Source organism: Mobula hypostoma, chromosome 6 (genome assembly GCF_963921235.1).
Source record: "Mobula hypostoma chromosome 6, sMobHyp1.1, whole genome shotgun sequence".
In the NCBI taxonomy this organism is placed as follows: Eukaryota; Metazoa; Chordata; class Chondrichthyes; order Myliobatiformes; family Myliobatidae; genus Mobula; species Mobula hypostoma.
Window position 1 is genome coordinate 187,430,322 of NC_086102.1, and position 22,505 is coordinate 187,452,826.

Consider the following 22,505-nt stretch of genomic DNA (forward strand, 5'->3'; position numbering starts at 1 on the left):
CTAATAGAATACTATGGTTTATGATAAAAGCCAGAGTGTGGGTTTGAGGAGGGAAAAGAAAAAAGATCAGTCATGATTGAATGGTGGAACAGACTCAATGGGCCAAATGGCCTTATTCTGTCCTATGTCTTATGGGCTTCTGGTCTTATCTGGCTCGTTTTCCTCTTCCAGTTGATCTGCAGTCATTTATAGTCATAGAAAAGTAGCATAAAACAGTCCCTTCGGCCCATCTAGTCTGAGCTGAACCATTTAAGCTGCCTACTTCCATCGACCTGCACTGGGACCATAACTCTCCATACCCCTACCATCCATGTACCAATCCAAACCTCCGGAACATTGAAATCGAGCACACATGCATCGTTTGCGCTGGCAGCTCATTCTACATTCTCACGACCCTCTGAGTGAAGCTACCCCTCATGTTTTCCTTAAACTTTTCACTTTTCACCCATAATGACTCTCCATTACCATAAAACCAGTCAATTGAGTCCTTTCTTGTTGGACTATTCCAGAGTATCAGCTACGATTGTTTTCCTTTGGGCAGGTACAGCGTTTCCCTGGACTGAGCTTTGATCTCCCCTATACCTTATATACAAGCTGACCTTTAGCAGTGCTAGTTCCTCCGTGTAGCCTAATGATATCACACCACAAATTGACTTGATTTCTCACTAATTCTAAATCATGGAATTGCTTGTCAGAGATCCAGTACTGGAGTTACAAAAATACAATTGACACATAGGGACCAATACATGCCCAATTCACCAAAGTTTCAATTGCTACATAGGGACCAATTCGCCAAAATTTCATGGAAATAATTAAATAGTATAAAAAAAGCCAAACTACCAGTTAACTGAGTAACAAATTATGTCTGTAATTAAATACAAACGGATTAGAACACTACAGCACAATAAAACTGTGTGTTAGTTCCTAATAATTATCAATGGAGGAAGCCACCTAAAGTGTTCTTTTGATTGACTGTAAATAAGCAAAATCAGCACAGGCGCCTGGTGTAGATAAAGGACTGCCTTTATGCAATGCCATCAACAATTGCATCCTCTAAATCTTCATGTTTTGTTATAATATTCCAGATGATTGTTGATATTGTTAAATTCTTCATAGTTTCTAACTTGTTGAGGTGGTGAAATAATTTCATTTTTAATCCCAACTGTTTCAGGCATGTTCAAGACTGAATGCTTGAAACTGCAGTGAGCAAATTTGTTGCCAACTATCACTGCAAAATCACTGCTTTTTGAACACACACAACTGAAGCTATTTAAGAACTGTTTGCTCTAAGCAATGAGTAGTGTCTAACTGCCACACAAGGGCACATGATTGATGCTAATTAGAAATTACTCAGCCACAAACTTCTGTCACAATTAAGCAGCATAGTGTCCCAAATAAACAAAGGGAATCCCAGAAATTTTCTTGATTAGCTTTTGTTCTTCAAGTGTTCTCCTGACAAAGGGTCTCGGCCTGAAACATTAACTGCATCTCTTCCTAGAGATGCTGCCTGGCCTGCTGCGTTCACCAGCAACTTTTATGTGTGTCACTTGTATAGAATGGGTTAAATTAATCCCTTGTCAAGATGTCAAATACTTAGGGATAGACATCCTTGTACAAAAGGTGTGGGAAAAATAATATAAAACATTTGGCTTGCAGTAAAATATATTTCTTGTGATCAATAAATGAGAAAAAATAAAATAGAATTTTTCCTCAAGGGATAGCTATGTTACAATTGAGAACTCATGTCACCTGTTAATCTTCACTCCTCCAATGGCAATACATTCAGTTCTGAAATCTTATGATGACCATGAGGTCCAAGTCCTAGAATCCCCGATGTCATTTACTTTTGAACAAGATCTCACACAGCAATGTTCTCTGAGAGGTCAATTTCCCAGAACAGCAAATAACATTTTAAATGAAGTTTCCAGTAAATCAATCATTTGTAGTGAATGCTGCTCTTAATATTACTCGATTTATTGTGACCTGTGAGCTATTTAACTATTAAAAAATAGGTGCGCTGTTCAATTAAAACATATTTTGCTGTATCATTGAAGATTAGATCCTCTATCCCAATAGCACACCAGTTTAATTTTCCACCTCCCAGAAGCCAAACAAGACAAAATTAAACATTCAATTCTCAACAAACTCCAACAAATCATAACATGATGATGATATTTAGATAATTCTATATTAATTAATGCATAAGCATTACTTGGACAGATTAGGTAACACCAAGATATTTTGGATCTTTGGATCTTTTATATTGATCTAAGGAAGGAAATAGGCCTTTATTTAAATATGACACAACTGGCTACTAAACTCTTTCAGCACTACACTAGAGTTTCAACATCAGTTTTTGTGCACAAGTCTGATATTCTATTATGGAATATACTTGGAGCAACAAAATAGCATTTTTGACTGTAACAAAATGGAACCTATATTGTACCAGAATGCTTTGCTAATAATGTCTGTGCAACATTGTGCCAATGGAACTTGAGTATATGACAAACTGCAGAAAGACAAGCAAATTTGGTTACTGAAAGAATGCCAAATACACTGATTAATCAGATGAGTAACACACACAAAATGCTGGAGGAACTCAGCAGGCCAGGCAACATCTGTGGAAAAAGGTACAGTCGATGTTTCGGGTAGAAACCTTTTGGAAACCTTCAGGGCCCAAAACATTAACTGTACTTTTTTCCATAGATGCTGCCTGGCCTGCTGAGTTCCTCCAGCATTTTATGTGCGTTGCTCGGATTTTCAGCATCTACAGATTCTCTCATGTTTGAGATTAATCAGATGAACTCTGTCCTTGAACTGATGCAAGTAGCCAACATTTGTACATAAAGTATTTACTGTGCTGCCTGTTTCTTCAAAGCTACCATCAACTCTTATGTGGTGCTAGTCTCCCCTAAAATAAACATGCTTATGTTTGATCCACTCTGAGTTAATTGTTATTTGTTTAAGACGTGGTGAAAAGATGGTCAACTGCTATCTCTTCCCAAGGCATCTGAAAATATTGATCACTTTATTAAATGAGAGAATAGATTACAGTGAGGGATATATTCTGCTGTGACTTATGTTCAGAGAATATAGAACACTATAACAAAGTACCAGCCCCTTGGCCCATGACATTGTGCCTTAAATATACTTAAAGACTTGGTCTCTACATTTACCTGAGGCAAAGAATTCCACAGAGAAACACTCTCTGGCCAAAGAAATACCTTATCACCTCTAAAAGTACACCCCTCTATTCTGAGGCTGTGTGTTCTGCTCCTAGTCAATCCCACCATAGGAAACATCCTCTCCACATCCATTCTCTCAAGGCCTTTCCCCATTTGATAGGTTTCAATGAGGTCACCCCTCATTTTTCTGGATTCCAGTGAATACAGGCCCAGAGCCATCAAATGCTCTTCATATGACAAGCCATTCTATTGTGGAATAATTTTTGTGAATAGCCTTTGAACATTCTCCAGTTTCAGCACAATCTTTCTAACTCAGGGGCCCAAAATTGCTCACAATACTTCAAGTGAGGTCTCACTAGTGCTTTATAAAGTTTCAACATTAGATCCTTGCTTTTATATTCTCGTCCTCTTGAAATGAATGCTAACATTTCATCTGCCTTCATCACCACAGACTCAACTTGCAAATTAACCTTTAGGGAATCTTGCACAAGGACACTCAAGTATCTTTGTTCCTCAGTTTTTTTTTATTTCCTGTCCATTTAGAAAATAGTTAACCCTTTCATTTCTTCTATGAAAGTGCATGACCATGCACTCCCTGACAATGCAGCTTAATATGTGGCACCTTGTCAAATGCCTCCTGAAAATCCAAGAACACAACATCAGTCAATTCTCCTTTGTCTATCCTGCTTGTTATTTTGTTAAAGATTTGTCAGGCAAGATTTTCCCTTGAAGAAACTATGCTGACTATGTTCTTTTTTTCTCATGTGCCTCCAAATGCCCTGGAACTACATTCCTAATAATCGACTCCAACATCTTCCCAGCCACTGAAATCAGACTAACTGGCCTATAGTTTCCTTTCTTCTGCCCCTCTCCCTTCCTGAAGAGTGGAGTGACATTTGCAATTTTCCAGTTTTCTGAAAACATTCCAGAATCTAGTGATTCTTGAATGGTTATTAGTAATGCCTCCACAATCTCTTCAGGCACCTTGTTCAGAACCCTGGGGTATATACTATCTTGTCCAGGTGACTTATCTATCTTCAGACTTTTCAGTTTCCTAAGAACCTTTTCTCTAGTAATGGTAACTTCACACACCTCATGACCCCTGACACCAGGAACCTCCACTAAACTGCTAGTATCATCCACAGTGAAGACAGATGCAAAACACTTATCCAGTTCGTCCGCCATTTCCTTGTTCCCCATTACTATCCTCTCCAGCATTGTTTTCCAGTGGTCCAATATCCACTCTCACCTCTCCTTCACATTTTAAGTATCTGAAGAAACTTTTGGAATTCTCTTTAATATTATTGGCTAGCTTAATTTTGTATTCCATCTTTACCTTCTTAGTGACTTTTTTAGCTACCTTCTGTTGGTTTTTAAAAGCTTCCCAATCCTCAAAATTCCCACTAATTTTTGCTTTATTATATGCTCTCTCTTTGGCTTTTATGTTGGCTTTGTCTTCTCTTGTTAGCCACGATTGTGCCATCTTTCCTTTAGAATACTTCTTCCTCTTTGGGCTGTATATATTGTATACCTTCCAAATTGCTTCTAGAAATTCCAGCCATAGATGCTTTGTCGTCATCCCTGCCAGTGTTCTTTTCCAATCAATTCTGGCCAACTCCTATGTGATGTCTCTGTAATTCCATTTACTCCACTGTAATACGAATACATCCAACTTTAGTTTCTCCTCAAAATCCAGGGTGAATTCAATCATATCATAACCGCTTACCCCTAAAGGTTGTTTCACCCTAAGTTCTCTAATCAATTGCAGTTCATTGTACAAAACCCAATCCAGAATAGCTCATCCTCGAGCAACCTCAACCATCAGCTGCATTCGAGAAATTCCCCCTCTTGGAATCCAGCACCAACCTGATTTTCCTAATCTACCTGCATATTGAAATCCCTCATGAGTATTGTAACATTGCCCTTTTAACATATATTTTCTCCCTTCTGTTGTAATTTGTAGACTGCTGCTTGGGGGTCTATAAACAACTCCCATCAGGGTCTTCTTACCTTCGCAGTTCCTTAGCTCTATCCACAATGATTCAACACCATCCAATCCTCTATCACTTCTTTCTAGTGACTTGATTTCATTTTTTACCAACAATACCACCCCCTTGCCTTCTTGCCTGTCTTTTTGATATAATGTGTATCCTTGGACATTAAGCTCCCAATCTTCTTTCAGTTTTTGACTTCAGTCAGATTTCTGAATGGACAATGAACCCATGAACACTGTCACACTACTTATTTAATTCTATTTTTGCACTACTTATTTTATTTATATATACACACACACATATACAATAATTCACAGCTTTTCCCTATTTTTATGTATTGCATTGCACTGCTGTCACAAAGACAACAACCTTCACGACATATACTGGTGCTATGATTAAATCTGATTCTGATTATAACAGTACTCCACACCTCCTAGCTCTACACTCATTAAAGTTCTGGCATGTCAAGCACTGACAGAACATACCCCCAACAGTACATTAGAGCAGATGAGCTGAAAGTGAATACTGACACCTGCAGCTGGTGGACATGAGTTGGATAATGGTGAAGAGTCTTACTTCCACTGATGAGAAAGCAGTGCAGAAGGATGGAGATTTTCCTGTTTGAGGGATACTCTGATAACATTGTGATAGGGTTGGTATGCATCAACATTTTTTTTCTGTGCGTGGGGACAGAGGGATTGAGGGGTGTGAACATCTGAGGCCATGTGACAGTTGAAGGAACTTGCTGCAATACACTACCATCAGCTGACGTCATTGTATCTACAGGACAGGGACAAGTCCTCCAGCACATTTAGCCTATGCCAATCTGTTATTCTGCCTTGTCCAATCAACCTGCACTTTGACCATGTCCCTCCCAACCATCTACCTAACCTATTCAACCATTTCCTGTAACTTAGGTTTTCAAGTCTCGGCTACATTCTTGTAAATTTTCTTTGTACTCTCAATCTTATTGGCATTTTTCCTGTAGGTTGATGAACGGAAATGCTCACAATACTGAAAACTGGACCATACCATTGTCTTGTACAAATGCAACATAATATCCTAACCCCGTACTCGATATACTAATTTATGAAGGCCAATATAGCAAAAGCTCTCTTTATGACCTTATCTACCTGTGAAATCTCTTCAAAGGAACTATGGATTTGTATTCTTAGATCTCTTTCTTTTACCACAGTTCACAGTGCCCTGTTCAAAATATAAATCCTGCCCTGGGTTGTCCTTCAAAATGGATAGTTAAGATCAGCTGGAAAAATGGGCTGAAAATGGCAAATAGAATTTGATGCAGACAAGTGGGAGATTTTGCACCTCAAATTCCGTCTGCTATTTTTCAGCCCATTTTCCAGCTGATCTTAGCTATCCTTGGTCCATTATACCCCCCAAATTGGTGTTATTCAAAAATGATTAATATAGATGACAAACAACAATGACCCAGCACCAATCCCTGCTGTGCACCACTAGTCAAAGAGGTAACCATCTTCCAATACCCTATGGCTTCTCCTACTAACCCAATGTTGAATTCAATTTACTATTTCGTCCTGACTGCTCAGCAACTAAATCTTCTGGAACAGCCTCCCATGCAGGACCTTGTCAAAGGCCTTGCTAAAGTCCATGTCGGCAACACCTACTGCCTTTCCTTCATCAACTTTCCTGCTAACCTCCTTGGAAATCTCTATAGGATTAGTGAGAAACCATCTACTATGCACAAAACTACAATGGCTATCTTTAATCAGTCCATGTCTATCCAAATATATATACCTTCCAATAATTTACCCACTACTGAAGTCAGGCTCACTGGCCCATAATTTTCCAGCTTTCTTGAATAATGTAACAACATTATATATCCCACAGTCCTCCAAAGATCACCCTTGACTAAAGATGTTTAGAAGACTTCAGCCAGGACCCCTGCAATTGCTGCACTAGCATCCACAATGTCTGGGCGCGTAGCATGTCGGCTCTGGGGCCTTACGTATCCACCTTAATTTGCTTTGAGTCAGCAAGTGCATCCTCTTCTGTAATTTGGATACAGTCAATGATCCCACTGCTGTTTTACCTCAGTTCTATAGGCTCTGTCCACCTCCCCAGTAAATACAGTGGAAAGTATCCATTTAATATCTACCTCAGTCTCCTTTGGCTCCATGCATAGATGGCCATACTGATCTTCAAGTGGACGAATTTTGTGCCTTACTATCATTTTGCTCTTAATATATCTGTAGAAGCCCTTGGGATACTCCTTCAACTGGTCTGCCAGAGCAACCTCATGTCTTATTTCGACCATGATTTCCCTCTTACGTGTTCTCTTGTGTTTTTTATATTTCATAAGTACATCATTTGTTCCTACCTGCCTATACTTGTTTTCACCCCCTTCTTCTGAACCAGAACCTTAATATCTCTCGAAAACCAAGGTTCCCTAAACCTGTTATCCTTGCACTTTATTCTAACAGGAACATACAAACTCTCAAAATTGCACTTTTGAAGGCTGCCTACCTACCAAATACACCTTTGCCAGAAAACCATCTGTCCCAATCCACACCTGCTAGATCCTTTCTGATACCATTAAAATTGGCCTTTCTCCAATTTAGAATCTCAACCCAAGGACCAGCACCTCATTTGTTCCTTGCTGTCTATATCTGTTTTCACCTCTTTCTTCTTCTTCTTAACCAGGGTCTCAATATCCCTCGAAACCTGAGGTTACTATATTGGCGAGACCCGACGCAGACTGGGAGACTGCTTTGCTGAACATCTACGCTCTGTCTGCCAGAGAAAGCAGGATCTCCCAGTGGCCACACATTTTAATTTCATATCCCATTCCTATTCTGACATGTCTATCCACAGCCTCCTCTACTGTAAAGATGAAGCCACACTCAGGTTGGAGGCACAACACCTTATATTCCGTCTGGGTAGCCTCCAACCTGATGGCATGAACATCGACTTCTCTAACTTCCGCTAATGCCCCACCTCCCCCTCGTACCCCATCCATTATTTATTTATATACACACATTCTTTCTCTCACTCTCCTTTTTCTCCCTCTGTCCCTCTGACTATACCCCTTGCCCATCCTCTGGGTCCCCTCCCCCCCCCGTCTTTCTCCCCGGACCTCCTGTCCCATGATCCTCTCATATCCCCTTTGCCAATCACCTGTCCAGCTCTTGGCTCCATTCCTCCCCCTCCTGTCTTCTCCTATCATTTCGGATCTCCCCCTCCCCCTCTCAAATCTCTTACTAACTCTTCCTTCAGTTAGTCCTGACAAAGGGCCTCGGCCTGAAACGTCAACTGTACCTCTTCCAAGAGATGCTGTCTGGCCTGCTGCGTTCACCAGCAACTTTGATGTGTGTTGCTTGAATTTCCAGCATCTGCAGAATTCCTGTTGTTTGTGTTCACTAAACCTGTTAGTCTGATGTAAAAATCATATTTTCAGTTGTGACCCACAGTTTAGGATTCCATAGAGTCATAGGAGATACTGCAAGGAGACAGGCCCTTTGGATTTTTGTATGAAAGTCTGACTCACTATCTTTTCCTAAGATACTGGATTCAAATTGAAATGATTATTAAACAAGCATGAATAACCCACTTGCACAAATCCAGCATTAATCCCTTATTTTACTCTGCCGATATACTCCCACTGCTGTCTAAACACACTGATGAGGGAGAGGGAGAAGTGGAGAGTCCGTCATCATGCCCAACGCCGGCCCCCAAGGCCTGAGTCGACAAAGTAGTAGTAGCTTTCTATCCAAGCAGTAGGGGGAATTTACTGTGGCCAATTATTTTACCAACACCATTGTCCTTATGACATGGGATCATTCAGAGAAGGTTCATATGGGCACAGAGCGAGTACTTTGTAACCTCCATCCATCCACTATCTGAGCTCAGGATTGAACCTTGCTCTGTGATGCTGTGCCCATGTGATCTCTTGTCTGCAGGATGGTTTACTGTGGAAATGGGTAAACACAGACAACAGAACAGTACAGCACAGGAACCTGCCCTTCAGCCCACAATGCTGTGCTGAACCAAAGAAATGAGTAATCAAATGGCTAATTAAACTAATCCTTTATGCCTACACAATGACCATATCACTCCATTTTCCTCACATTCATGTGCTATATAATTCATTCATTCATTATGTGCCGTGTCCTATGATGTGGGTGATCATGGTTCCAGGGTCATGAGTTTTCTTGGTAAATTTTTGTACAGAAGTGGTTTGCCATTGCTTTCTTCTGGGTAGTGTGTTTTAAAAAATTGAATTGAATTGACTTTATTTCTTACATCCTTCATATACATGAGGAATAAAAATCTTTACATGATGTTTCTCTCTAAACGTGCAATGTGCAATTAACCCTTTCATTCCTGGGATCATTCATGTAAACCTCTTCTGGAGCCTCTCCAGTGTCAGCACATCCTACATTAGAAATGAGGCCCAATATTAAAAACCCTGTTGTGTGGCAGATCCCTTTTATAGTCATTTGTAATTAATAGTGTGTCAATATAACATAGAAGTACAATTGTATCCGCATGAATTAATCAGTCTGATATCTTGGTGGAAGAAGTTGTCCCAGACCCTGTTGGTCCTAGCTTTTATGCTGCGGTACCGTTTCATCAATGTAGCAGTTGGAACAGTTTGTGGTTGGGGTTTCTCAGGTCCCCAATGATCCTATGGGCCTTTTTTACACACCTGTCCTTGTAAATGTCCTGAATCATGGGAAGTTCACAACTACAGATGCACTGGGCAGTCCACACCATTCTCTCAGAGTCCTACCATTAAGGGAAGTACAGCTCCCATACCAGGCAGTGATGCAGCCAGTCAGGATGCTCTCATTTGTGCCCCTGTAGATTTTGGGGCCCATACCAAACTTCCTCAACTGTCTGAGATGAAAAAGGTGCTGTTGTGCCTTTTTCACCACATAGCTGATGTGTACAGACCACGTGTATGCCGAGGAACTTAAAGCTGTTCACCCTCTCAACCCCAGAAACATTGATGTCAACAGGGATTAGCCTTTCTTCATTCCTCCTGCAGTCCACAACCAGCTCCTCTATTTTTGCGACATTGAGGGAAAGGTTGTTCTCTTGTTGAGTGGTAAGTACTGTTGATCCTGGGTTTCTGGTTTGGATAGACCCTGACTGATTTCTGGAGGAGAACTTTGTAAGCATTGCAGAAGGGAGAATAGCAGTGATCGAGTATGCTATCTCCTCATGTGCTCAGCTAGATGTGTTGACAAAACTTCAGAGAGACTCTAGATAGTGACGCTCTATTAAAGTCACTGGCGATAATGAAGGCTGCCCCGGGTGAGCAGTCTCCAGGGTGGTGATGGTCTTGTACAGTTCCTTGAGAACCAGGTCAGTATTGGCCTGCGTTGGAATATACACAGCTGTGATAATAACAGTCATGAACTCCCTAAGCAGCCAGAAAGGTCTACACAGCAACAACAGGTACTCCAAATCAGGGGAACAGAAGAATTTGAGGGCATGCACATTCTGGGGGTTACACCAAGCATGATTGACCATGAAGCATACCCCACCTCCTTTACTCTTCCCAGAGAGGTTTTTTAACCTGTTTGCTCGGAAAGGGGAGAACCCAGAGGGCTCGATGGCATGATCCGGTATCTCCTCTGTCAGCCAGGTCTCCACAATACACAAAACGTTACATTCCTTTGTTTTCCACTGGTAGGAGATTCTGGCTCTCAGTTCACACAGCTTATTGTCCAGGAACTAAATGTTAACCAGGAGTATGCTCGGGAGCAGCAGCCGATTAGCCCGCTGTCTAAACCTCACCAGGATGCCGGCCCTTCTCCCTCACCTCCGATGCCACTTCCGAGGTAGTGACAGTGTAATAAATGAGGCTCCCATTGATTGTGCAAACAGGGGTTCCCATTGTAGAAAAGGTGGCACGTAGTCCGATGTTCAGAAGAGTCAGTTTATCATATCTGATGTGACTACCAGCTACTTGAACAAGAAATGCGAAGGAAATCATAGAAATTAGAGGTATACTGTAAAGTTGGAACAGAGCTCACAACATGGCTGCCATACTCAATGCCATCTTGGCGTGTACCCAAGCCATTATCAATACACTTCAGAGATTGTCTGCTTGCTGTCAGTGGTCACATAACCAGCACTTGTGATATGCACCAGCAACTCATATGACCATCCACCACCTACTCTCATAAGTCCCTTATGTATCTGCCCCCAGAACTACGCCGGTGGGCTCATTTCAGGCCCTCACCATTCTCTGCCCCTCACATCTCCTTTGAAATTACTCCCCTTCACCTTAAATAGTTGCCCTTGGTATTGGAAGTGTAAACTATATGCGACTGAATGCTGGTGACCTCCTGCATTCTCTCTTATGTTTCAGTGAGAGGTACAATTCAGAAACAAAATGTTTTCCAATTTCCTCTACCTCTATAACTTCTCTGACCCTCATACAAAATAATATGAACATCAAACTTCAATAGAATGGTTTTGCTTTATTTTTATTCCCTGCAGCCAAAACAATGTATTTTTTTTCACTAACATCCTTTCTATATTAACTTAAAATATCCAAAAAGTTATAAATCTTGACACAAAATTTTTCAACCTTCTTCAATCTCTTAAGCCCATCACCCTATTGGGGCAAAGACAGCTGGACACAGCTTGCCAGAGTCCCCTGTTTGTTAGATGTAGATCCTCCTGTTACCATTTCTGTAGATGGTTCACAGACAAAAAAGATTGATGCAGACACCTCAGTTATTGAGACTGGTTTTAAATCAGTGGAGATAAAGGAGCTGTGACATGGTGTATAATTTTCAACACGATGTTGCCATTAGCAAGTGCAGAATGCAATTCAATTGTTATCTGAAGATGATGGTAAAGAAGATAAAAATAATGCAGCTTCTGAATGGACGGACATCCACTTAAAATGGAGATGAGGAAGAATTTCTTCAGCTGGAGGGTGATGAATCTGAACAATGATCATTACCACAGACGGCCGTGGAGGCAGGTCATTGGGTATATTTAAGGCACAGGTTGATAGATACCTGATTAGTCAGGGCATGAAAGGATACGGAGACAATGGGGCTGAAAGGGAAAGTGGATCAGCCGTGATGAAATGACAGAGCAGACTCAATGGGCCAAATGGCCTAATTCTGCTCCTAGATCTTATTGTTTGACGGTCTTATAACATCTACTGAAGTTAGTGGATTAGGACCATGATCACAATCAGGAGGAGATTGCGGTGGTTCGGCCCATCAAATCATGAGTGATTTATTTTCCCTCTCAACTCCACTCGCCTGCCTTCTCTCCAAAACCTGTGATGTCCTTATTAATCAAGAGTCGATCAACCTCTGCTTTAAATATACCCAGTCACTTAGCTTTCATGGCCATATGTGGCAATGAATTCCACAGATTCACTACCCTCTGGCTAAAGAAATTCCTCCTCATTTCTGTATCTATGAATGCCTTTCTATTCTAAGGTTGAGCCCTCTGGTCCTAGACTCTCCAGCTACTGGACACATCCTCTGCATGTCCAATCTAGCTAGGTCAACCTGGGACCCAAGATCCCATGCTTAATGGTATTGGTCTATGGCATAAAAAGGTTGGGAACCCCTGATCTAGGCCTTTCAATGTTTCATAAGTTTCAATGAGTTTCCCCTGATTCTTCTAAAAACCAGAGAGTACAGACCCAGAGCCATCATACGCTACGTATACATTAACCCTTTCATTCCTGGGATCATTCATGTAAACCTCTTCTGGAGCCTGTCCAGTGTCAGCATATTTTACATTAGATATGAGGCCCTAAATTAAAAACTCTGTTGTGTGGCAGATCCCTTTAATAAATTATAGAAATTAATTTTAATCTAAAACATGAATGGCAAACATGATCCATTGTTCCATGCAAGCATTGCTTACATCCGGCCTAGAGGATAAAGACATAAAGAGCCTAACACAACCTGGACAACTAAAGAAGGGACTCCTGCAGTGTCCATTTTCCAGAAGACATCCTGGTCATCCACTTCGATCAAGGAAGACTGCAGTTTGTGAAGTTCATTTGTACCACTGGACCTGGATTTCTGAGATCCAGGGAGTGGAACTGCCCCAGTGCAATGACTTTTCCACTTTATAAACTCTCCCGCACATGGTTCCTGTCATTGTTGGACACAGTGGACAACCATTATTGTACTACTGTATCGCACTAGGTCGAGTTAGCAGGGGCCTTGGTCCTGTACCAAGAATATCACAATTTAATGTGGATAAGGAGAATACAGTAAACTCATATCTAACAATTCCAGTTGATATGCTGGTTTTATATGTAGACAAGCTGCCGTATGGAAAAAAATATTATAAAAGCATTTCAGGCCACTGCCAAGAAGAATTCAGTACTGTCCATGCAACAAAGAGGACAATGGCTCTCCTCAATACCACAAAGGAAAAAGATCAAGATATAGCTGAGAAGATGTTCTGAAGGCTTCGTAAGAATAACAGTAAATTGCAGAGGAGTAAGAGTGCCTTTGTGCAAAAGTATTTGGTTTATTTGTGCCTGATAGTGGAGGCAGGTTTAAGACCATTGTTAGTAACACAGAACTTAGATCTTTGTTTTTTTTAACATGGAATCCAACATTATTCCAGTTGTCTGAGAATTTGCAATGGTATCAACAGCACTACACTAACAGCTGAAGCTGAAAGAACCATGACAATGTGAAAATAAGCAGCAGAAGGCTACAAGACTTTTTTGGGATGAGTCTAACATGATGCACCATGATACCACCATCTACTGAGACTCACTGTGAATATAGAATTGGGCAGCACTGACTCACACAATGGACAGGAAGACCCAGTACCCAAAAAAGCAAGAACTACAAAGATTTAGAAGGTATTGGGAAACAGCTTTATAACTCGGTCCACTAAATCTATGGCTGTCATCAAGCACTTCCCATTCTACTCTGACAAGTCTGCCTCTACTGCCACAATGAGGCTAAACTCAGGTTTATACGTTATCTAGGCAACCTGCAACCTGATGGCATGTACATGGATGTTTCTAACTTCTGGTAATTTCTCCTCCCTCACCTTGCTCTCTTCTTCCATTCCCCATTCTGATTACACTTTCACCCCTCTTCTCCCCACCTACCCATCACCAGTTCTAGTTCCCCTTCTATTTCCCTTTCTTCCTTGGCCTACTGTCCTCTCCCTTCTCCAGTCCTTTACCTCTTCCACATATCACTTTTCAACTTCTTACTTAATTCCCATTCCCACAGACACCCACTTTCCTCGTCGCCTGGTCTCACCGATCACCTTTCAGCTTGTACTCCTTTCCTAATCCCTACCTTTCTTCTTCTGGCTTCTGCTCCCTTCCTTTCCAGTCCTGAGGAAGGCTCTTGGCCTGAAAAGTTGACCATTTATTCCCCTCCATAGAAACTGGCTGACTTGCTGAGTTCCTCCAGCATATTATGGGTGTTGCTCAAGATTTCCAGCATCTGCAGAATATTTGGTTGATAATCCTAATATATTCAGTGGACCTAGACATTACCATCAACTCCACTCAGCTTCTAACACTCATCTACACATAAAGATCAATTTACAGTGGCCAATGAACCAATCAGCCTCTTTGTTTGTAGGATGTGGAAGGAAACCAACAGAGTGATGGACAAAATGTGTAAACTATGCATAGACTGCACCAGAGGTCACGAATGACCCTGGACCAGTGGAACAGGTCTACCAACTGCACCACTGTGCCCTCCCAGTGAAGTCATTATCCTCTAAGACTATTAAGCAGACAGCAGAACATGATTTTTAGAACTTAGGTATTGCTGAATATGAAAGCAACATCCAATGCCTGTCTGATACTACCATTATGAGTAACAGTGTTCAATTTATGAAGCAACTGCATCTGCAAAGTTTGAACAACAATGAGGTTACTTGGCAATTAATATTTGTACTAAGTAAGTTCCTATAATGACCAGCTTCAAAAAGAGATATCATCTAGTTTTATCCCTTGTAACTTCTTTTATCATTAATTCGGAAATCTAACTGGATACCATGTCTTTGACAAAAGGTTGAAACCAGATATACTATCATCCACTTTTTGACGTCTCAACGTTTCCGCTGTTCACACAGTTCATGTTGGGAATATCATGGAGTACTCTCAATTTTCCTGGATACGTGCACTTCCTGAATACTTATGGACGGTAGCAACATTATGTACAACTAAGTGACATTCCTAATTTCACCTTTAAGAATATACATTTTCTCCTCTCCTACAATACTGTGACAGCAGTATTTCCAACCCATAAGACATAATACTGTAAAGTTTCAGAACATCTTCAGCAGTAATTCTTAAACTTTGGCTTCTCCCATCTGAAAGCAAGGCTGCAGGCACATAGGAACATCATGACCCTCAAGGTTTCCTCCTAATCTATGGATAATTAGGCTGAGGCCAGCAGTAATCAACACAGCGCTAAAATGAACTGACTTGGCGGCTCTCACTGCTGGACCAATTTCGTGGACTGCGGTTTGATGTGTGTTAAGTGCTTGCTTTTTGCTGTTTGTATGACTTGTTCTTTTCTCGCACGTTAGGTGTTTGGTGTTTTCTCTGAATGAGTTCCGTGGTGTTTCTTGGTTTTGTGGCTGTCTGTGCAAGGACGAATCTCAGGATTGTATACTGTTTACATACGTTGATAATAAATATACTTTGAATCTCTAAATTAATCATTTATCAGCCAGACATAGGCATCACCAATCCTTCTATATCTCTTGGTCAAAATGCTAAAACTCACTGCCTCACAACTCAATGGCTGCAGTTATACTCCAGAGACGGCAGTTACAGAAGATCACTGACATCAATAAAAATTAGAAATAGGCAACATGTGTTGGTCTTGTCATGAATAAGAAAAACAGAATTATGGCAATATTTCAAATGCATGTTTTAGTATGCTTGTAAAACCTGATCATACAAATTAAAATCAAATTAGATTAGATTAGATTCAACTTTATTGTCATTGTGCCAAGTACAGATACAAAGCCAATGAAATGCATTTAGCATCTGACCAGAACTGTTGTTGAAGTAACATCATCCCTACAAATTATATTCATTCAATCAAATAAATGGCCAATTGCAGGATTTTTTTGTGTTGACTCATAATTATATTTGTTTACCTGCTGCAGAGGCCATGTATCTGTTCTCTATCTGCTTTGAATCCTGTGCTGAAGGGATTATTATGTTTGTTATGCTAATTAGTGACATGAGTGGGGCATGGTAAAAACAAAGGGAATAAGTTGTGTATTCTTGCTTATTTTGAAGCAGTTTGTGGCTTGGGACCGGCAGAGATCATATCTTTGCTGACCACTTCATATCGCTTCAAGATTGTATGTTTGCTAATAAAGGAAGGATTTAGCTCTTTGGAACAATCATTTCGTTGGAGCTGAAGGTGCATCACGTAAGTATAACAACCCCGTGATGGTTGCAGGCTAGCAGCAATTGTTTGTTTTGATTTTGGATGAGTTTTCCCATTGCACCTGCTCTTAAGCAACATCAATCAAAACTTGGAATGTTTTTTAAGAACAAATGTGAAAGTAATTAGTATTCCAAGATTGTAACATCTTTTGTAGTCAATTAATTTAGATGGATTATTTGACAGACAAGAAGCAGTACCATCTGGATTCATGTCACTCATATGCCATGCTGTTTTCTGAATAACAAAAGCTGGTTCAAAGAGTGAAGTACAATTTGCTGTGACTCACCTGCAGAGTGAACATCGCTATATGATGGAATTCTCCACGACCACCTTGCTTTACAGGAACAGTCATAAAAAACTTGCTTCCATCTTTTGAGAACACTGGTTCCTCATTCTGAAACAAAAATTAACATCATCATCATCACAAAAAGTATTAATAGCTCAAGGCATCTTAATTATGGTAGAAAACCGGAATTCCTGTCATTGTCTCCTTTGTTCCAACAGATCGGATTATTATGATCAAAATGCCTGATATTTCACTGAACCCAAGTTCAAAGTACAAAATAAATGTATAATTAAAGTACATACAGTACTATGCAAAAGTCTTAGGCACACACACATACATATATAAAGCACTCTGGTCGAGGTCTGATCGACAGCCCGCTCCTATGTTTCTAATGACCAGTACTGTTTATTGTTCTTGTGTTAAAATGCTTTTGTGAGATTATGGTGGGAAGTTCCACTTTATTTATTGTTACATTTTAGCTTGGGTTATACAGTTATTCACTTGTATATTTGTGGGTCACCCTGACTGTAACCGGGATGTGTGATGGCTACCTTCCCCGTCTGTATGAGACTGTTTGGGTTCACTGCCAGGTCATAATGCTAGGTCTGTTTGTGTTTATCACAATAAAATGGTTGTTGAGTTTAACAAGTTTCCTTGTCTGTCATTATGGGCCTATTATATATAGTATTAATATATATTAGTAATATTAATACTAATCATGTGACTAATTTTATATATATTTATTACACCTTTGTGTAATACAATATAAATACAATAATTATTACACCTGTACAAAATACACCTGTATCTGGAAGATCCAATTGAGGTGAGCCAAAACTACACCATAAAGACAAAAGAACACTCAAAGCAACTTGGCGAAAAGGTTATTGAAAAGCACAAGTCAGGAGATGGATACATGAATATTTCCAAGTCACTGAATATCCCTTGGAGTACAGTTGTAAATCGTCAAGAAATAGAAAGAATATGGCACAGCTGTAAATCTGCCCAGAGCAGGCCATCCTCTAAAGCTGAATGACTGTGCAGGAAGGGGACTAGTGAGAGAGGCCACCAAGAGACCTATGACAACTCTGGAGGAGTTACAAGTTTCAGTGGCAGAGATCGGAGAGACTGTGCATACAAAAACTGTTGTTCGCGTCCTTCACCAGTCCCAGCTTTATGGGAGAGAAAGCCACTGTTGGAAAAAACTCACATGAAATCTCGGCTAGAGTTTGCCAGAAGGCATGTGGGAGACTTGGAAGTCAGCTGGAAGAAAGTTCTATGGTCTGATGAAACCAAACTTGAACTTTTTGGCCATCAGAGTAAACGCTATTTTTGGCGTAAGCAAAACACCGCACATCATCAAAAACACACCATCCCTACCATGAAGCATGGTGGTGGCTGCATCTTGCTGTGGGGATACTTCACTGCAGCGGGCCCTGGAAGGCTTGTGAAGGTAGAGGGTAAAATGAATGCAACAAAATACAGGGAAATCCTGGAGGAAAACCTAATGCTATCTGCAAGACAACTGTGACTTGAGAGAAGATTTGTTTTCCAGCAAGACAACGACTGCAAGTATAAAGCCAAAGCTACACAGGAATGGCTTAGAAACAACAAAGTTAGTGTCCTGGAGTGGCCAAGTGAAAATTCAGAACTCGTTCCTGTTGAGAATTTGTGGCAGGACATGAAAAGGGTTATTTGCTCATGATCCCCAAGCAATACGACAGAGCTTGAGCAGATTTGTGAAGAAGAATGAGGAAAATTGCAGTGTCCTGATGTGTAAAGCTGATGGAGACCTATCCACACAGACTCGGATCTGTAATTGCTGCAAAATGTAATTTTACTAAATACTGACTTGAAGCAGGTGAATACTTAAACAATCAATTATTTTGTGTTTTATACTTGTAATTAATTTAGATCACTTTGTAGAGATCTGTTTTTACTTTGACACAAAAGAGTCTTTTCCTGTTGATCAGTGTCAAAAAAAGCCAAATTAAATCCATTGTGATTTAATGTTTTAAAACAATAAAACATGAAACTTCTGTGGGGGGGTGGGGGGTGAGTACTTTTTATAGGCACTGTATATAGCTGGGGTGCTAAGACCCTTGCGCAGTACTGTATTTGTCAACGTGAAGCAGAAAGCAGGTTTGCAAATCTGGCAGGATGTTGGGAATGGAGAGTGTGGCGTGCTGGAGTGTCAGATGCAGACACACGCAGCCCTGAGACACCAGGCAAGGTCATTTGATACCAAACGATCGGTTTACTGATCATTGCAGAAAGTCTCTCTGGTGCTTCCTGCTCCCTCCTCTCTCCCTTCCCCATTTCCCAACCATGATTCCCCAATCCCTTTCTGCTTCCCACTCTCAGTCCACAACAGAGACCCATATCAGAATAAGGTTTATCATCACTCACACATGGCATGAAATTTATTTTTTATTTTGTGGCAGCAGTACAGTGTAATACATAAAGTTACTACAGTACAAGAGCCTTAGGCACCCTATATATGTGCCTAAGACTTTTGCACAGCTCTGTATATGTCAGCAAGTGCTACGTTGAGATTCATTTTCTTGCAGGCATTCACAGTGGAACAAAGAAATACAATAGAATCAGTAAAAAACTACACACAATCGCACAGAAAGAGGCCTTTCAGAATCAGAATCAGACATATCACTAGTATAGGACGTGAAATTTGTTAGCAGCAGCAGTGCAATGCAATACATAATATAGAAAAAAAAGTATATCAATTACAGTATATGTATATTGAATAATTAAAAATCATGCAAAAACAGAAATCATATATATATTAAAAGTAAGCTGGTGTGACGGGTTCATTGTCCATTTAGGAATCGGATGACAGAGAGGAAGAAGCTCTTCCTGAATTGCTGAGTGTGTGCCTTCAGGCTTCCGTACCTCCTACCTGATGGTAATCTCAGGTAGGAGAAAAGGCGTGCCCTAGGTGCTGGGGGTCCTCAATAATGGATGTCACCTTTCTGGGATACCGCTCCTTGAAGATGTCCTGGGTACTTTGTAGGCCTGTACCCAAGATGGAGATGACTAAATTTACAACCCTCTGCAGCTTCTTTCAGTCCTGTGCAGTATCCCCCCCCCGCCCCACCTCCCCATACCAGACAGTCAAAATGCTCTCCATGGTACATCCATAGATGTTTTTGAGTGTTTTTGTTGACATACCAAATCTCTTCAAACTCCTAATGAACTATAGCTGCTGTCTTGCCTTCTTTATAGCTGCATCAATATGTGGGGTCCAGGTTAGGTCCTCAAAGATCTTGACACCCATGAACGTGAAACTGCTCACTCTCTCCACTCCAATTCTATGAGGATTGGTATGTGTTCCTTCATCTTACCATTCCTGAAGTCCACAATCAGTTCTTTCGTCTTACTGATGTTGAGTGCCAGGTTGTTATTGCCACACCACTCCACGAGTTGGTATATCACACTCCTGCATTTTGACCATTATGTAAGTTTTCATTTATAAAAGAATTCTATACACTTGCTCTTTTCCTTCTCCAATATGAGTCCAAAGAAAGTTACCACTGAATCTGCTTCCCTCAGCATTTTAGGCAGTATATTCCAATTTATAACCATCCACTGTGCATAAAATCCTTCCTCTCCCTGGTTCCTTTGCTAATGAACATAAACTTTTCTCATTTGATTACCTTTGTTTCTTTCTGCTGACACAGTTTCCCTTGGTGTAACCCTGTATTATTTATCCCTTCCCGTAACAAGACTAACCACATTTTCTGACTCCTTTCATATCATTGATGCTTCTCATTCCTGGCACTATTCTAGTAAATTTTTACAACCATGACAAGGCCATGACATATTTCTTAAAGTGTGATGCAAGAGCTACACATATTATTCAATTGCAGCCTAAACTATAAGGTTTTACCATAACTTTTTTTTTATAAGCTTTCCTGATAGTTGAAGCCAAATATCCTTTGTGTTTTGACAGCTTCATTGATTTCTCCTGACACCCTACAAATATTTGTGCACATAGTGCCTCAGAATTTTCTCTTAATGCAATTTTTCTCTGTTAAATTCAATCTGCCATGGAATTCTAGGCCACCTGCAGTTTGATGCTCTTCTCTCTGTGGACTTCAATAACATAGGTTTGTAGGTTGACCTTCTCAGTAATAAGAGAATGTTTCTATTTTAAGAACAAATAAATTAAAGTAAAAAAACGACCAACTCCTAGCTTTATGGTGAAAGAAATGAAGTGATTTTATAAGAACTTTACTAGTTTTACTAATCTTACAATTTTCTTGTCTTACCAAAGCCATTCTATGCATTTCATCTTTGGTTGGTCAGGACCTTTCTCAATGGGGGCAGCAGGTGGTGTGGTGGTTGGCACAAAGCTTCACAGCACTAGCGATTATCGCTGTGGGAAAGGAGTTTGTATGTTCTCCCTGTAAACCCATGGGTTTCTTACGGGTGCTCTGGTTTCCTCCCACTGTTCAAAGACATACTGATTGGTTGGTTACATGGTCATTGTAAATTGTCCCGTGGTTAGGCTAGGAATAAATTGGATGATTGCTGAGTGGTCTGGCTCTAAGGTTTGGAAGGGCCTTTTCTGCGCTGTATCTCAATAAATACAATAAATGAAGTATCTTACGGACAATATAAATGGAATAACAGTGGATTGAATATATTCCCTAATGCATTTTCCAAGGTGAAATTGTGATTTATTTTCTTTCAGTTCCGCTCAGACTGTGATTTTCTTGAAGACTAAACAAAGATTGGTGAATGACTGCTGAAGACCTCCATCAATCTGCAAGTATGATCCAGGGGTATGAATAAACAGATAAAGCTTTACAAATAAATTCACAGTTCTTTCAACCAATGGCAAGGTATTGATTATCCTTTAGCTTTATCAGTATTGTTTATCTGCAGTTAGGCCTCATGAAGGGAATACTGTATGATCTTTTTTACAAAGAAGTTACACCTATAAAGTTATTAGTTATTGAAGTCCGTGCAATATGGGTTGCAGTTTCTTGCCATTTTAATATTCGGCCTCACTCCCTCATCTGACCTTTGTTCTTGGCCTCTTATTCTCTCCTCAAGAAGATCAGTGGAAACTCAACAAAATGAAATTCACCTTTTAAATGGGCCCTTTACAACTGTTTAGTTGGTGGTGAGGTGGAGATACATCTCTACCAAAGGAAGTGTAAGGCGCTCTTTCCCTCTGCTAGACTGCGGGTCACCCTTGGGCAAGGCTTAGCACCTATGTAGCTCCCCCCACCCCCAATCAGGGTCATGTGAAGCCATGGGAGCAGGTGGTGGGTGGTCGTACGAGCAGCCGGTGCACATCACAAGTCCTGGTTATGGAACTACTGACACCAGGCAGACAATCTCTGAAGAGTACTGATAATGGGTGAGGTTAGCCGACTTGTAAAACACTGCCCAGAAGAAGATAAAGGCAAGCCACTTCTGCAGAAAAGTTTGCCAAGAACAATCATGGTCATGGAAGGACCTCGATCACCGTCATACAACATGGCACATAATGAATGGATGAACAACTATTCGAAAAAGAGAGAGATCTATGATAAATATAGGCAGCTTGGAGTAAATGAGGTGCTCGAGCAATATAAAGAAT

At 40.6% G+C, this 22,505-nt stretch overlaps 1 protein-coding gene across 3 annotated transcripts in view; it reads right to left on the reverse strand.

The window, feature by feature from the left end:
• LOC134348689 (inactive dipeptidyl peptidase 10-like) overlaps positions 1-22,505 on the reverse strand; it is a 927,397-nt gene that overhangs the window by 90,290 nt on the left and 814,602 nt on the right. For all 3 annotated transcript variants that reach the window (XM_063052476.1, XM_063052475.1, XM_063052477.1), the window contains one exon: positions 16,898-17,005. In XM_063052476.1, the coding sequence (XP_062908546.1) occupies positions 16,898-17,005 (108 nt within the window). The remainder of the gene's footprint in view (positions 1-16,897; positions 17,006-22,505) is intronic.